This window comes from Cucurbita pepo, chromosome LG03 (genome assembly GCF_002806865.2).
Source record: "Cucurbita pepo subsp. pepo cultivar mu-cu-16 chromosome LG03, ASM280686v2, whole genome shotgun sequence".
Classification (NCBI taxonomy): domain Eukaryota; kingdom Viridiplantae; phylum Streptophyta; class Magnoliopsida; order Cucurbitales; family Cucurbitaceae; genus Cucurbita; species Cucurbita pepo.
Genome location: NC_036640.1, coordinates 8,759,701 through 8,777,383, shown reverse-complemented (window position 1 = coordinate 8,777,383; position 17,683 = coordinate 8,759,701). Strand labels below are relative to the sequence as shown.

The 17,683-nt window shown below is 37.0% G+C and overlaps 3 protein-coding genes across 6 annotated transcripts; all 3 read right to left on the bottom strand.

The window, feature by feature from the left end:
* Positions 1-695: 695 nt before the first annotated feature.
* LOC111791412 lies at positions 696-2,152 on the bottom strand. Its single transcript, XM_023672738.1, has one exon. It carries the CDS (start codon positions 2,060-2,062, stop codon positions 737-739), a length of 1,326 nt encoding a protein of 441 aa, XP_023528506.1. The 5' UTR covers positions 2,063-2,152; the 3' UTR covers positions 696-736.
* A 1,636-nt stretch (positions 2,153-3,788) lies between these two features.
* On the bottom strand, positions 3,789-6,739 carry LOC111790944 (probable protein phosphatase 2C 50). The gene is made up of 4 exons (XM_023672076.1): positions 5,123-6,739; positions 4,662-5,012; positions 4,470-4,575; positions 3,789-4,390 (listed from the first exon to the last, which is right to left on the bottom strand). The coding sequence occupies exons 1-4, from the start codon at positions 5,879-5,881 to the stop codon at positions 4,050-4,052; spliced, it is 1,557 nt and encodes a 518-aa protein (XP_023527844.1). The 5' UTR covers positions 5,882-6,739; the 3' UTR covers positions 3,789-4,049.
* Positions 6,740-7,798: 1,059 nt separating this feature from the next.
* LOC111790842 (dihydrolipoyllysine-residue acetyltransferase component 2 of pyruvate dehydrogenase complex, mitochondrial-like) lies at positions 7,799-15,835 on the bottom strand. Of its 4 annotated transcripts, none has more exons than XM_023671932.1 (19): positions 15,595-15,835; positions 14,632-14,736; positions 14,282-14,395; positions 14,029-14,102; positions 13,833-13,876; positions 11,431-11,486; positions 11,281-11,355; positions 11,084-11,176; positions 10,640-10,888; positions 10,478-10,550; positions 10,197-10,294; positions 9,731-9,816; positions 9,576-9,651; positions 9,123-9,190; positions 8,974-9,040; positions 8,794-8,889; positions 8,611-8,713; positions 8,419-8,514; positions 7,799-8,312 (listed from the first exon to the last, which is right to left on the bottom strand). In XM_023671932.1, the coding sequence occupies exons 1-19, from the start codon at positions 15,631-15,633 to the stop codon at positions 8,242-8,244; spliced, it is 1,683 nt and encodes a 560-aa protein (XP_023527700.1). In that variant the 5' UTR covers positions 15,634-15,835; the 3' UTR covers positions 7,799-8,241. The 4 variants fall into 4 exon arrangements, with proteins under 4 accessions (XP_023527700.1, XP_023527701.1, XP_023527702.1 ...); XM_023671933.1 differs by having other exon boundaries at positions 13,833-13,873; XM_023671934.1 differs by having other exon boundaries at positions 14,282-14,358; positions 14,649-14,736; positions 15,595-15,834.
* Positions 15,836-17,683: the final 1,848 nt, after the last annotated feature.

The following is a 17,683-nucleotide window of genomic DNA, read 5'->3' as shown; positions in this document are numbered from 1 at the left end:
GCTCAAAGTAGATAATATCATACCATTGTGGAGAGTTGTGGTTCCTAACAGTATCAGAATCATGTCCTTAACTTAGTCATGTCAATAGAATCCTCAATTGTCGAACAAAGGGTGTTCTTCGAGGACTCCAGAGGAGTTGGCCTCGATTAAGGGGAGGTTGTTTGAGAGCTCTAGAGAAAGATTGTTGAGAATTTAGGGAAGACTCTGAGGGAGGAGTTGAGCCTCGATTAAGGGGAGGTTGTTTGAGAGCTCTAGAGAAAGATTGTTGAGAATTTAGGGAAGACTCTATGGTGTACTTCCTTCGAGGGAAGGATTGTTGAGAATCATTGAGATGAGTAATCCCACATTAGCTAACGAAGAAAAGATTTATAAGTAAGGAACACTATCTCTATTAGTACGAAGTGAATTTATAAGTAAGGAACACTATCTTCATTAGTACGGGATTTATAAGTAAGAAACACTATCTCCATTAGTACGAAGTTTTTTGGGGAAACTAAAAGTAAAGTCATGATAGCTTATGCTCAAAGTGGACAATATCATACGACTAGTGAGTCGTGATTCCTAACATCTATCCTCAAGATTCCTAACATCTATCCTCAAGGTTATAGGTTGAACTTTCCCTCGCATATGGTTGATTTGAAATTGAAAAATGATTGGAAATAATTAGGAAAGAAATTATATATTTAGTCATCAATAAACCAACAAATAAAAAAAAAATGAACTTGGGCCGAGCAACTTACTGTTCTGGGCCCTTACGGCCCAAAATGGATGTCCTCGTCTTCCTCTGCCTCTCCTTCATCGAGTTCATCCTCTCCAATTTCAAACCCGCTCTGAATGTCTCGATGAAGCTATCAGCTTTACTGTTCACATCCGGACTTCCACAAAATCTCGCTCCTTTTCTCTCTGCATCTTCGTTTCTTTTAGATTCCCCCTTCATTAGAATCTGCAATTCCGCCGTCGTCGACGGCGGAGCTAATCCACCTGACGGCGGTTGCTCGACGGTGCTATTCTGGGTTCGCACAGCAATGAGTGTTTGCGGCGAGGATTCTGGTGGAGATGGGAAACCTCTTTTTGTTTCGCCTACTATACTCGAAATTTGATATTGATGAACCGTCACCGGCGGCCCTGGCGCTGGCGGCGGAGATAAATTCCGATTGAAACGATGTTGTGGAGTAACGAATTCTTTGAAATTCTCAACACCCTTTTGCCATTTCTTCATCTTGTTCTTGTTCTTGTTCCTCTTCCTCTTTGTTTCTTTACTCTCTACCTCTCTCTGTTTCTCATTTTTGCTTATTTCAACTTCCATTGCCTGAAAATCCTCTCCGAGCAATTCAGGTTCAAAATCTCCATCCCCTTCATTTATTCTCTCTACCTCCGCTACAACTACCGCACCCGGCGGCGAAGAAAGCTGGGGAGGTGTCACTAATGGAGGAACAGAAATCTGATACAGACGCGAAAACGAAGGGGAAGTTTCTTCATCATTAACAGAAAATGTAGCTCTAGAATCTCTCTTGGAATCAAACCCTTCTTCAAATTCCTTCAAATTTCGACAATGCTGAAGAGAATCTGAACTGATACATTGATAATTGGTTATATAACCCCCGCCGGAAAGCCGCCAGTATTCAACTCCAGCGATCTCCGGCGGATAATGGAGAAGAATCTGATCCGTCCGATCTGCGTAGCCATTCCGTTGATTTGGGATCGATGGGTTTGACTTGTAGCTCATCTCTGAATCATTTGAAGTAACAGAAGCTCTGTAAATTTCTTCACGAACTGTGTTTTCGCCATTGTTTTTGCTGAGAAGCCCACAGGCAATGGCGAAGAGGACCAAAGCCAAACAGAGGAAGTCCAAGCTTTTCCATGTTGATTGAGGCTTTAATGAACGAAAACTGAAACTGAAACTGTAAAATGGAGAAATTGAGAAAACGAAGATGAAAAACAGAGAAATGACGAGAAAGAGAATTGGAAAGGCATCGAAATTAAGGAATTGAAATGGTGTAGTACGGCGGAGGTCGCGGCGGCCGGAAGTTGGTTCCGGCCGAAGTGGCGGCGGTGTGTCCATTTTGGCTTTTGTTTTTTTCCTAATGGGGGAAGAAGTGTTCTTGTGTTGCCACTGTGTGGAGAGAAGGGAGCCATATAAATCATATCCATATTTTATTTATTTATTTATTTATTAGTCACTGTAAATATTCCAATCTCTACCATAATAAATATATTTCAAAGCATTAATAATTTTAAAAATTCAAAAATAAGTTTAAAAGAACTATACTTAAATTGTATTTTTGGGTTAACCATATATTTATTTAAATTAAAATTATTTAAAAAATTTAGAGGATGTAATTTAAATGTGCAAAATATATTTGAAATTAAATAATTGCATAGTAAAAATTAAATAACTGTTATTTAAAATAATAATTGAAAAAGAATCGGGGTTTAATTTTTATGTTGTTGTGTGAAATAGTGAAGAACTGGAGACAGCACAGCCCATGTTTGGTGGGATATGATTCCAAGCTCACGTGAGAGTTGGATTCCCACTGCAAATAATCCTTAATTACTACTAATTTTATTATTAAATTTAGTTTTTTTTTTTTTTTGTAATTATTTAAATTTATGCCACTGCAAATAATCCTTAGTTACTGCTAATTTTTATTATTACATTTAGTTTTTTTATTTATTTATAATTACTTAAATTTTATTCCAATTTCTTTATGATAATTTTTATCTTTAATATCATATTTATGTTGATAGTGAAATAGTCAAATTCTAAAAATAAAAATAAAAAACATGTTTTTAAAAACTAATTATTCTTTTCAATTTTCAAACTTTGGCCCCAATTTTGAGGGTAATAGATGAAAATTTAAGAGCTATGGACAAAAATATCAAAACAAAAAAATATTAAAAACTCAACTAAGTAGGTAATTTCAGGCCTCCTTCACCCGAGTTTCATATTTGAATGTAAGAGCCAAGCCCACTCGAAAATATTGTCCACTTTGACTAGTTATGTATCATCGTCAGTCTTACGATTTTAAAGCACGTCTACTAAGGAAAAGTTTACACACCTTATAACAAGGAATGTTTCGTTCCCCTCTCTTCAATCGATGTACAATCTTACAATTTATCCCTATCCCCTTGGGGCTAGTGTCCTTTTACCCCTTTGGGGCTAGTGTCCTCACTAGCACACCACTGGCTTACAATTTATCTCTGTCCCCTTGGGGCTAGTGTCCTTTTACCCCTTTGGGGCTAGTGTCCTTTTACCCCTTTGGGGCCAGTGTCCTCACTGGCACACCACTGGCTTACAATTTAGTGTCCTTTTACCCCTTTGGGGCCAGTGTCCTCATTGGCACACCACTCGCCTTTGGGGCCAGTGTCCTCATTGGCACACCACTCGGTATCTGACTCTGATACTAACAAATGACATGTTTATTAGAGAGACGTTTGTATACCTTTATAAAGAATGTCTCAATTCCCTCTCCACCCGATGTGGGATCTCACATTGAATTTTTTTTTATATATAAGAATTTTTAATTTTTATCTATAATATATTAAGTATATCCATTTTCAAACCGATATTAAAATGAAAATTTAAAAGATGGATTGGTGAGATCATTCATAATACGTGCATGCTATCATCGTAAACTCGTAAGTAGTAAATGTATCAATATCATATCATGTTAGTCAAATACGTACTACCTCCGCACGTTAAAGCAAATCTAAATTCACAGTTAGCTGGCCAACTCGAGAATAACTCAACTGATTAAAATCATTAATCAAGTCAGTCCGAATCAGTGTAATGAAGAGAGTATATAATATAAGAAGAACCATATTTCCATGAGGAAAGAAACCAAAGAAGCATAGATTAGAACTACTTCATTACAGATGGATGCTGTTTCTTTCTTTCTTTCTTTTCTGCTGAATTTCCATGAGGAAATGTTCTATGATACATACACAGTTTTCTATATTTTCGAACTCATTAGAACGAGTCGTAAACTGCAAAAACGTACCATACCGTACCGTGTTGCTCGAGGAGCTATGAACTCGAAAGGGTACGTTTAAGATTTGGTCTTGAACTTCCTTTGAGCTTTCAAGTCCACTACAATCACAGAGATATTGTCTTTGCTTCCCTTTTGGAGAGCAAGCATGGAGAGGTAATCTGCAGCAGCTTGTGCAGCTGGGTCAACTCCCGTGCCTCGATTGCCGAGACACGAAGCCGACGCCCCGTGTTTCTTGTGCCAAAGCAGAATCCGCCTCCGAGCTACTTCACACACTTCCTCATTTGTCATCACATCCCACAGTCCGTCGCTCGCTAAAATAAGACACTCGTCTTCTTTCGCTCGAGCAAAGCACATAACTTCCGGATCAGGAATAATCCATGGCTTCAAATATCTATCACCTGTTAGTCAGGAGAATCAGATAATCTAATCTTTCTGTGCACAAGCAAGAGCATAAGCATTGGATCAGAAATAACGTACCAATCGATCTAGACATTGCAAGAACTCCGAACACACGATGTCCGTTCCACTGAATGACCTTGCCTCCAGACGATTCAATCCGAGCATACTCGTCTTCCCGATTTGGCTGTTGAAAAATCACATTTAGAATTCGTTAGTTCATTCAAAAGATATAGAGGTTGCTCTATCATTCTATACGAGATCGAAGCGTACTTTATGATCGACCGATAAAGCCATGGGTTCTTTACCACGGCATAGGACTGCTCTTGAATCACCACAGTTCGCAACAATGATGTGTGATGAACAAACCAACGCAACAACAGCAGTCGAGCCAACAGTTTCCGGGGCAACAGGCTCAAAGCTTGTATCGAAAACATCTCCACCGACCGTTCTACCAACTTTTCCTTCTATTTCATCATCAACTCTAAGAAAGCAATTGTTAAAGGTTCTCTCCCAACCTTGCTGCCAATTCTCTCCATTGCTTCCATTATTTCGATCTTGTTTAAAATCTCTTATCTCTTCAGCTAACGCCACGTGTATCCGCTCCCGACAATAATCAGCAACCTACACAAAAACCTTCCTTTAATTCATAATACGATATCGAATTCGAGAAACACGTCAAAAGTTATATACAGACTATGATACAGACTTGGTTCACAAATAGAACAAGGTACCTGAGGGCCCCCATGTCCATCATAAACACCAAAAAAATGGCTGTTGATATGCGTTAAACTTTGACCAATTCCATTCACCAAATCATTTCCTACAAGCATTTTGATAGGAATCTTTGCAAAACAAGGAACAGAAGAAATTGCATCTTCCATTTCTGGTCTTCTACCACAAATCGATACCGACCCCCAAAGCGGAATACAATCACGTTCGAAGACGCTACGAACGCCTTTATGAACACTATCCCCCCCTTTTGATTCGAAAACTACAGCAGGGGCGGCGTGCAGCTCTGACGAGGCAGATACTTCTAAATCCGGGCTTACGGTCGCGACAATAAGTTCATTGGTCGGGATATTCCCTGATTCGACCAAGATGATAGCCTTAGCAACAATATGACCATTACTAACATCTCCAATTTTGACACCACCATTAATACCAAACAATCCATCATCTATCATTTCATCAGGGTAATCCAGAGTAGATAACAATGCATCTTCCTTATCTACACTCAAATTCGTGCCGTTCTTCGGTAACAACCCCCAAAACGTGTTTATACCTTGACCATTGTCCGTTGGGCGCGACACGGTTAAGCCATCAACTATACCATTAAAATCATGGAAGCTACCATTACCAATCGAACCTACCGTGTCGGTCACCAACTTTAGGCGTGCGTATTCGACATGACCAGGACTTTCTGAACTATCAGACTTTGAATTGCCCAAACTAAGTGTCAAAGAAACAGCAGGAGACATCTCTTCCATCATTCTTACAAATCCTACAGATAATTAGCTATCTTCCTAAATCTCTACAACCTCATCATTTGGCAATCAACTACAGAAAAACTAAGCTGCTTTAACACAAATCCACAAATCCACAAAGCTTTTCAATGACAAAGTTCACAATCAAATCACAGATTCTCAACAGAGTAAGCTCAAAAACAAGCAGAAGAAATCAGATTCCAAATCCTAAGATCTATTCAAGAACAGTGGATCTAACCTTGCAATGATTTCGAGAAGGAATTCCATCAAATTCTTCCCTCTCTGATAAGAACTCCCAACTATCAATAATCTTTTCTCCACTATCAGCTCTTATATACACAGAAACATGAGAAAACAAGGATCTCTAACCTTTATCCAATAAAGAAGAACAAAACCCTCGAAGGAGACAGGTGGAGGGATCTAAAATAAAGCGAAATCACAAGAAATCTCCAAAAGGGTTCGCCTCTTTTTCCACATAAAACTTGGGAGTTTCATGGATCCAACGCAACCCATCAAAATCCGATCCAAAACAACGAAAACCCACATAGAAATAAACTAAAATCAGAGGTTTAAAGACCCCATTGGCTCAAAAAGGGCAAGAAATTAGGGAAATTAACATAAGAGAGAAGAAGAAGAACAAGAACAAAATGAACACATCTCACCAGATGAACGTTTATGAAAAAAAAAAATGAACTCGGAGCAGAATCCAGACGGCTATGTTTTCATTGAATTAAATTTTATCCCCAAAAGAAAATATATTTTAAATTGGAAAAAAACAAAGGGTCTAAAAATTTGAATGGACACGTATAGAGTTTAGAAGTAATTATGTTGCATCGCTGAAAGCTGTCTGCTACGGAAGAATGCTCGATTCATATCACCGAAGATTATTGAGTCATGGATTTTTCATGAGAAAAGACACGTGTCCAGATGCTTTTCTTTTTTTAAGGGAATAAATAAATAAATAAAATAGAAAAGTCCACTGGGACCAATAATGTGGACGCCATCTGGGCCTGTGAAAAATGAGGACCCTTTGGGTATCTGCCACGTGGTGGGCTTTGCTTTGTCATTCACCAATTTTCCCCAAACGCCTCTCTTTCTTCTCTACTCTCACGTAACAACAAACCTAATGTTTTTGGAAATAATCGGCTCTCCTAAACAATTCTTTTTTAAACTAAACTTAGCCTAAATTTAGTTGAAAATTTTTCATATAAATTTTATATGATATTTGTTTGGATTATTTAGGGAACTTGTAATTTATATTTGATTTTGATCGTTAGGTTGGTATATATATACACAAAATATTCATGGTAAGGATATGGAAACTTCTCTACGCATTTTAAAAGGTCAATGACAATAAGAACGCGAACAAGTAGACTTGATGTTACAAATGATATCAAAGTCAAACACCAGTTGGAATGCCAAAGAGAGCGATGGGCTCCCAAGAGGAATGAATTGTAAGATCATCGGTTGAAGAGGAAAACAAAATATTCATTATAAGGACGTGAAAGTCTCTCTCTAATAGACACATTTTAAGCAAAATATTCATTATAAGGACGAGTAAAATATTCATTATAAGGACGCGAGAGCCTCGCTAGTAGACACATTTTAAAACTTTGAAGCTGATAGCAATAACATAACGGATCAAAACACAGATCAAAACGAACATCTGCTAGGGTGAAGTCTTGAGCTCATTCATGATATGTTTGCAGGTTTAGATGTAAATCCGATTGTGAGTACAAAAAGGAATGTGAGAGAATGAATGGCGTTTATAGCATTATCTTCTAAAGAAATGGGCACACATTTTAATGGAGCTCCAATGCTAATATGCATTGCATCACCACGCAATCTGTGCTTTTGGGAAGTGAATCTCTGCCATCCCAACTTGCATTTTCATACCTGAAAATCACAAAGCTCATAGCTATATTTAAATCACAAAGCTCATAGCTTTCTATTCTCAGAAATGATCTATTTTGAATGAATTTTAAGTGCTCCTTTTCATCCAGGAAGCAATTCACTGTATATTATCAATCAGCAGATGATGAAACGGACAAAATTTCCTCTTCGTCTATATCCTTTATTGACCTGAAAACCAGACCAATCGACAAGGAAAATAAATTACAAGCTGCGTTCGTTTGGAAATCCAATTCCTCAACAATCACCACCTTATTCCCTTAGTCTATATATGCAAACTCCAATCTCCTTTGGTTGTGTTGCCAAAAGGAGATCCCAAGGATACTACAACTGAAGCCGAAAATAGAATATATCCAAAAGAAGAGCCGAGATCGCAATCTTCCCTCCGCATGATTGCTTATGTGACAACAGACAATAATTTGTTTGATGAAAATGGATAAGTCAATCAATCAAACCTATAGCAACATTGATTCGGGATTCTCGATGTAGCCCTTGAATGCTTTGAGCCAATCCGCGCCGATTGCCCCTGATCAAACAGAGAAGAACGGAATGTTACACAGCTAACACTTCTCTTTCAAGTCATACACAATCTTAAAAGACTTCAGGTTCAGAATTCTGTAATGATTTTCTACCATCAATAACGCGATGATCACAGCTCAGTGTAACCGACATGAAGGAAGCAAACTTGAATTCTTCAGCGCCTGATCCTGGTATGACCCTCTTCTCCGCTGCGCAAGATTAGATGTGAATGGCGATTAACAATAATAATAATTAAAAAGAAAAAAGCATTGGTTGACATCAAGAATGATGAATGATCTGCGTACCAGATCCAACAGCAAGAATGCCCGACTGCGGCGGGTTGATAATGGCACAAAATTGCTTGATTCCAAATGGACCTCCCAAGTTAGACACAGTAAAAGTGCCTCCCTGCAAAAGGATTAAACTGCTAATTAAAATCCTTAAACCACGAGTAAATCTTGTTCCTGGGTATTCAAACAACATTTCACCTCATAATCTTCTGGCTTTAAACTGTTCTCTCTCGCTCTCTGCGCTAATTTCTTGACCTCTTCAGAAATACTAGATAAACCTTTTTTGTCTGCGTCCTGTAAATAAAACAATTTCACATCTTCTATACAACGGTAATAAAAGCCAACTATTCAACCGCTTTTACAAAGACAACTACTGACCCTGATGACGGGAACGAAAAGTCCATTATCAGTCTGCACTGCGACATTAATGTTCACATTGTGATACCTGGATGAGTGGACGAAGAGAGAAATTTACATCACAATGTGTCAATGAAATAAGCAAATTAGAATAATTCTTATTCACTTACTGTCTAATATAATTGTCCGTCCATGAACTGTTGCATTGAGGTACTTTCCTCAGAGCCAAGGCAGCAGCCTGCAGCAATGTTCTTACAAGGATTAAAATGATTTCTTTTCTAAGAACAAGGGTAGGTTTGGATAGAACGTTTGTAGAATGTTGACAGGACGAAGTAGGTTCCTTCCACAAGGGCTTAAGAAATAAGAACTTTCCAAGCATTCAAAATCACAGGAAAACAACTAAAATACAAAACGCTAATCAAGAACTTCACATCAAACAGAGAGGAAATGAAGCGTCCTGAAAATTTAACATACTGTATTCAGCTTCTTTCAAGCGAAAAAGATATAAAGAATTCAAAAAAAAAAAAAAAAAAAAAAAAAAAAAAAAAAAANGTCAAATGAGACAAATTAACAACAGAAAACAATTGAACTACACACCCAGCTATATAATTTCTTTAAAATACCTTAATGACAAGGTCATTAACAGATAGCCTCTTTCCACCAGATGCTTCTTGTAATGCATTTAACTGCTTTCTCAAACTACAAAGAGAACAAAAGCTCATTAAATTTATAGCTTTGGGTGATATTTAACTGCAAAAGGTATAGAGAAATGACTTACTCCATGAGCTTGTCAACGCATGTATCAACAGTTAAATAATAATGAGGAATGGTTTGCTTTGAGAATAGTAATCGTGATGCTGTAATCTGTTAAAATTTAGGAAATATTAGCTCTGGGAAAACACGCAACTAGTTGGAATATTTAGGACAGTTTGTCTATCAATCCAATAAATAAGATTCAAATTTGAAAATGGGGATGCCGCTAACAAAACATCTAACAATTACAAGTAACCCGTTTATAGAACATCCTAAGAGTTGAAAGGTGTGGAGACCGGCACTAAGCAAACACAAAATTGCAGAACTTTTGTGTTTCTGGAACAAGTTAGGAAAGAGATCGAGAACATTGATGAAGGCAACGCAGAGTAAGATATCGTCATATTACACTAAAAGCTGCCAGAAAATACCAAGAAATCCTATAATCATGGAGTGTGTGGACTGAGAGGGATGGGGCGAAAGGAGTGGCAGACCTTTCTTATTTGAGTATGTGGCAAATCACTGTAATCCAATGGTGCACCTGCTGCATCCTTGGCTTTTGGGGATGTGGTTGATTCCTTCCCACGCGAAGCTAGAGACATGTAGGATAAAAGATATTATTAGACCATGTTTCAACAAAAGAAGCATATCAATGGGTACAAAAACAACAGAGATATTCACAGTAACAACTCAAATGTAAACAGATAGATAGACAACTACACAAAAACAAATAAAGTTGTTAATGAAACTGGCCAGCATAAAGAAAGTGAATTACCCATGTAATCTTCTATGTCAGCCTTCACAATGCTCCCTTCAGGACCTGTTCCTTTGATACTTGATAGGGGCACCTGCACTCAGTAAATTCGAACTATAGCTAAAAAGAAATCATAAATATAAAGCTCCAAATTTCGATTAAAAAAGATATTCTCAAACTAACATTGTTTTCTTCTGCTAACTTTCTTGCCAGAGGACTAGCAAAAATACGATCTCCAGCTGGAGCAGGAGGACTCTGCTTAACAGTCTTTGACTCAGGTGAACGAACTGGTTCCTCAACTTCTCTCTTGGGTGGGCTAGGGCCAGATGATTCCTTAGCAGCTGCAGCACCAGCATCAGCATTTGATGAAGTGGGTTTATAATCTTTAAACTTTGCTACATCCTCTTCATCTTCAACAGTGATGGCAATTACCTATATAAAAAAAAGGTACTTGTGTAAACCACGTCAAATGCAAAAAATAAAATATCCACACACCTCTATCTTGAGAGAGAGCTTTCAATGACAGTCATTGCCACCACGTATGACAATGGCGCAACATGGCAATCGATCCTTTTCCCTTGTAAAGGTAAGAGGGAAAGAAAAAATGATGTAAAGCAATATCAATACCTCACCAACTTTAATTTCCTTTTCTCCGTCTCCACGAATTATCTTGGCAAGATAACCATCCTCCATGCATTCCATTTCTACTGTTGCTTTATCCTTCAAGTATGCAGAATCAGAAATTAGAGTGCAATATTCCTACCATCAAAAGGCAGTAAAAAACTACTTTCAACTTCCAACTCCCAAAAGGTATTAGAATATACTGTTTCAACTTCACAAAGCACTTCCCCAGGAGAAATTTTCTCTCCCTCTTTTTTCAACCACCTTGCAATGTTGCCCTGCATATTATAAAAAAACAACTTAGCATTTATTTAACAATAAATTATTCTGGTAGGTTAGTGAGCATAAGCTACCTCTGTCATTGTAGGGGAAAGCGAAGGCATTCCAATCTCTTGATGTGGGGGAAGACCTGAAGCATTTGCATGATTCTAAGTAAAATGCATAGTTAAAGATACTCTTCCACAGGAAGTCAAGTTAACATAATATGAAAATATACTTTTGATTAGTCATATTAGAACAGATTTTAAAACATAGGACCCTAATTCTACAATGCAAAAACTAACATAAGATTTATAGCTAATTTCAGCACAAAATGCAGTTCTATTACTTACAAGGACATAGTCAGAATCGTTTCTAATGGCAAATGGAAATATGCAAACACTGCATACTTCCTTTTTTTTTTTTTTGGCAACAGAAACACTACATGCTTTTTAACAAGTCCAAATCTTGCTGATATGAACTTAAAGAAAGATGTAGGTGTTATTCCCTACATATACATGCAAGTAGGACTTCGAGATGGAGTTAATTTTTTTTTTTTTAATGAATAATCAAGCTTTCAGTTTGAGTACAACAAGTGAAGTATGAGAATTTGAACCTCTAGTATGAGGAAAGAAGTACATGCTAATTACTGCGAGTTATGCTGACATTGGCTGAATAACCAAACTTTCATTGAGAATGAAAGAAAGAATACAAGTGCACACAAAAAAAGAAGCCCACAAAAAGGAAGAAAAACTACAAAAAGGATAGGCTTACAATCAAGAGATATAAATCCTAACAGATAATTAAAAAGGATCAAACCTCACTCGGAGATCTCTCAAACCCTCAAGAAATTCTATTATTCCTCTCACCTCAAAGACCCTACAAAACAGCACACCCTCCAACATGCCACAAACAATCCTACCCTATTGCAAAAGGGAGGAAAAGGACCCTTGAACATCTCTTTGTAGCCTCAACCTGGCTAAAATTAACTCGAGCTCCTCAAAAAAATCAGTTCCAAACTATGTACACAAAATCACAACCCCAAAGCACATGATCAAGATCCGCAGTCACTGTCCTGCAGAGGACACAACACGACTGCCCCATCAAGTTGGGCACCCTCCTTCAACCCTGCCAAGGTGTCAACCCTTCCATGGAGGACTTGCCAAACAAAAAAACATAACTTTCTTGGAGATTTTCACCTTTCACAATGAAGTATAGATTGGACTACTCAAGAGAGAAGGATAAACTAAACAGAGGAAAAAAGACTTACAAGAATATCCTTCAAACAGACTAGGGTTCTAAACACGAATATCTCTTCTCCTAGGACTACAACGAAACTCCCCAACCATAAAAAGAAAGTTGAAAACGTCCATCATGTCCCTATTGGACAAAGCATGCCAGAGAAGTCAATGAGGGAGAGGACATGAACTAAGATAACACAACAACTAGCAAATGGTCCTCATTGAAGATAATTGGCATGGACAAGGAAATAAAGAGCAGAAGGGTCTATCCCCCCAACCACTTATCCTCCCACAAATAGGTGTTGTTTTTATTCCCAACTAAACAACAGACAAGAAAGAAAAAAGGAAACTCCTCAGCAACACCTTTCCAAGGGTTTCTAGAAGTGCCTTTAAATCCATTAATTGGAGTTGCATTAAATGCATACAAGCCTCAATCATGACAAACTAAAGTCAAACTCAAGTTACATGAAATGAAGTCAAGTCAGATTAAAGTGGAAGTGAAAGTTGCATCATAAAAACTCAAGTTGGCATTAAATGAACTCAAGTGCATCTCAAATATCTTTTAGTTGCAAATCAAGCATCAATTAATGAGACTACCCTTCGAGCTTCATTATACATGGAAGGTTGCAAAAGGCTTTCCAGGCTTGAATCTCGAATTTATAACCTTATATTGTAATTTTATTTTTAAACCTTTCATTTATGTTTTTTAGGTTGTTTCGAAGTTTATAGGTTGTTATGGAATTTGTGTACTTGGGAATTACAACTCTTAATTGACATCAGATTACTTCTAGGGTGGAGCGTATATCTAGGCTAGCTAATACCTTTGTGATTTAAGATTTTGAAAATGTAAAACATTGGCCTTCTAAGCCTTTTTAAAGCCTAGAGCTAAGTTCATTTACAATTCTATGTAGTTTAGGTTTCATATTTACAATCACTGAAGTGTGACTTGATCAATCTTGCTCGTAGAGTGATTCAAACATTAAACAAGGAACAATCATCCCTGCCTCGAGATATTTGATCATCAAGGTGATTTTGACTTTCATTGGGTTAGTTTTCAAATTAGTTTTGGAGTTTTCTGAGATTAAGTTCTTTGATTATTGTTTATTAAAAAGGCTTTTAGATCCAATTCTCAAGGGTTAGATAACATTTTGGAGATTTCATACATTTTCCATATGTACAAACCATCAATTAAAAAGAATGAAATGAATTATGTATGTCTGCAGAATGGAACGAAAATATAGGACCACACAATGTACCTGAATCAGAGGCAAAACCTCTCTTTGAGTTTGTCAGTGAACTGCTGTGGGGAAAATGGATACATTAGTTACTTCTGACTGTGATCAAAATTCTAGCCCTAGCATCCTAATTCACAAACGAATATGCATGCTGATATATAAATATGTGATTTTATTTGCAAGTGTGTGTGTGCATGCTCTGTGATTAGATACTAACCTAGAAAATGGATTCCCAATACTTGTCGTCGTCATCATTGAAAGTCCTCTCTTACATTGGAGAAAGTGTGGTCTCTACAAAAGGAAGACCACAATTCAACACAAACAAGTGACATCAGATGTTGTCGTGAACATGAGAAACATTAACAAGTTAAAGCAGAAAATGGGAAGAAATTACGACAATAACATTTCAATCAGCCAAAAAATATTGATTAATGATTTCATGAACAGGCAAAGTGGTGGTTACAACTCACGTTGTTAAAATTGACAAGGTTCTTAATTGCCCCTTCTTGAGAAGACTGGTAACCACGACCCTTGATCTTACAGATTTCTGTCAAATAACCACCGGTAGCTTCAATAGTCAGCTGCTGGATGCACTCAAGTCGAAAGTTAAAACAGTAAAACATAATCGATTAAATAATCTGTCCCGCTAAACTGACCAAAAAAGAATTGTCGATTCTGACTAATTACAGCAATTAAACCCCAAACGGTAACCAAAGAGTTCTTAAACTTCAGATTTATAACCAATAACATTATGGAGTTCCAAATATGCCCTTGTGAGGAGTTGGTACAAACCACTAACAAAATAACAAACATGTCTCACCATGATCGACTGCTTACCATCTTCTTTAACAATGGAGGACTGCACATCCTCTGAAAACCAGCGAACTGAACTAGCTTGCCGAAGCAACTTTGGAACACTTCTTAACTGCAAGAATAATATGAATGGGTTAGATGTTTGGTTTAACACCAGGGAAAATTGCCTAACCCCTTGTCAGAAGAAACAGCTTCATGAAACTAAATGTGAATCATTGAAAAAAGAAGCATGAAGAGTCAAATACAAATACTGGTATGGGAGATGTATAAAATATTTCCTAATAGTCATATTGACAAGTATAATTTGAACATTGAAATGTAACAAATGATGCATTTAGTTTATGAGCATCCAATGGCCTGTCAGTATGCAATGACCAACCAACAGCCAACCTCTTTCATGGCTTTGTATGATGAACATGATATATTTGTTGACATAATTTGGCAAGAGAGAGACCAATTGTGAGGCTGAGATACCAAATCAGTATATCCAAGTTGAAAACCACTACTATAAATCGGCCCATGCATCAAAAATTACCCGCAAGTCAATGAGCTCATATAAGACCCTGCTCATAATATCAGACAAAGGAAATCCCTCGAGCTAAGACTGAAAACGAAACACACAACACCCCCGCTATCTTGTGTGCGGAACAAGCCCAAGGGGGATCACTAAAATGTTCAATTGCACAACGAACTGCTCAACAGAATATTAAAACCGTCCATAAACAGATATTAGCTTGATTACGGCTTGGAACTGCATAAGATATTGATCTCTTCCCATTCGCCAGAGCAGCTAGACTTTATTAACAACCATAAAACAAAATAAGTATGCTCCAATTTGTTCAACATGCATATGACTCAAATCACAAAGTTTACATCCAGAACGATTCAGAAATTAAATCAATACTCAAATTATAAACAGATGAATCCATAGGTCACATGTAAGGAAGTGATGTGGTATTCGAATTATCACCTTTTTAGAATGGATGATGATTTGCGATGAGTAAGCCATATTGTCTAGTGCAAACTACCCAGAACTGGATCGTCCAAGAACAAATGGAGATCGATCTGCAGCTGAGATGATGAACAGAACGATATAAGAAAATCAAAATTGGAAGAATAAGGTGCTTATTAGGGTTCAGTGGCAGATCTCTGACTCCGATTCCATTCAGCTTAATTCACGTTGAGGCATTTGTTTTTCTGCGACCTTTTTTATTTATTTTTTTATTTTTTTTATTTTCCTCAGCACGTTAAGTGGCAGCTAAACGTCTGCACGGTTCGATTCACTCCGGTTTTGGCAGAAAACCAGAAACCGAATCGAACCCAAGAAAACCGATGATTCTCCGCCTCGGTTCAACCGATTTTGGATTTATATTTCACTTCATAATTTTACCCACCGACAAGGGTGGGGCCGCTGCCACCTGCCGGCCGGAGAGTAAGAGCAAGGAGGGTCTAGCGACATACGGCGTAGGGTGGCTTTGTCTCCGGTAGGTTGTTGGCGGCAGCCGGAGGAGGATAATGCCACCGTCGCCGGCGAAAGGTCGATCGACCGCAGACTGGAGATGAGAGGAGGGTGAGAAGTAAAAAATGGAGGGAATGAGAGGTGGGGCAGACCAGGACCGAACCGATTTCTATTTCAACCGGTCGGTTCGGTTCGGTTCGGTTTATTCAAATCTCAAAGATATTTGGAGCTGACTCGCGGGCTGGGCTTCGGGTGATGGGAAATTGGAGAATTACTTAATTTACATAAAAATATTAAAAACAGTTATAAAAATTAGAAAGAACGTACATAGAAGAATTATAATCCCTTGTTGAGTTTAATTTAGTAAATTTGCCCCTAAAATTAATGTTTCCATAATATATATTTGCCATCGATATTAAATATGTTTGAAATAATTTGTTGCTTTATTCATTACTTATAAAGGACCGGAAGAAATTATTTATAATATAATAATTTTTAAAAAATTAATTATTTTAATGGGAGGTTTAATTTTGTAATGTTTTTATCAAAATAAAAATGTCAACTACATGGTATTATTATTTTTTTAAAAACCATTATTATTTTGAAAAATAAAGTATAAGTTCATTATTTTATTTAATTATTTTCTTAGTATAACAATAATACAACTATTCATATTACTATCTTATTTATCCAACCTTATTTATTTATTATTATTATTATTTTGTAATAAGCTTTATTTTTATTAATATTCTATAAACTTATCTAGATGTCAAATTATTTGTATTTTGATTGTTATCGGAAAATTTATCTATTTTAAAAAATATTATTTAAATGCATTTGGAAGGGAATCTTGGCTTCCGTGAAAATTGTATGTGTGAGCATGTGGATCCCGAGTGCGGCTACCACTTGGCCATCGGAATAATACTTTTATAAATTGATAAAACTAGGGTTAAGACCTAAAAATGCATGAACCTAATGTCACAATTTAGTGCTAGTTTGAATTAGTTATGGAATATATGATATTCGTAATCTTCCAGAATATATTAGTTAAGAAATATCGTAATCAGTTGAATTTGAATAGTAGTATATTTTATTTTATTATGAGGATTTAGTTAGTTTATATTTTCTTGGTAGATATTATTTAGTATCTTGTATCCTATTTAAAGGTCGTGAATATCAATGAAGATTGAACATTCGATCTCAATTCTTTTTCTAATTCTTAAATCTGTATTCTTTCGTTGGTAACAATATTTTAATATCTATGCACACCTTTGAGTGGTAGATATTGCGTCACCTAATAAGCTTTTTATGAGTACTTTGTGGTGGGTCTCCAACACACTTTTCAATTGTAGTTTTGTTTGGATGAGAGTAAAGGGCTGTATAAGTAAGACGAATGTTAGTGAGATTGAGGGGCACAACCTTCTTAATGTTGTTTACATTGTGGGGCTTATCAAAGCCCTACTAGAAAAATCTAAGAATAGTGTTCATGCGGTATGATGAGAATGTGAATAGGGAATTGACGTTGCTGTTGCACCTTGAGGGCCTACTAGCCACGGGTCTATGATGACAATGACGATGTTGAAATGGACTAATAGACATA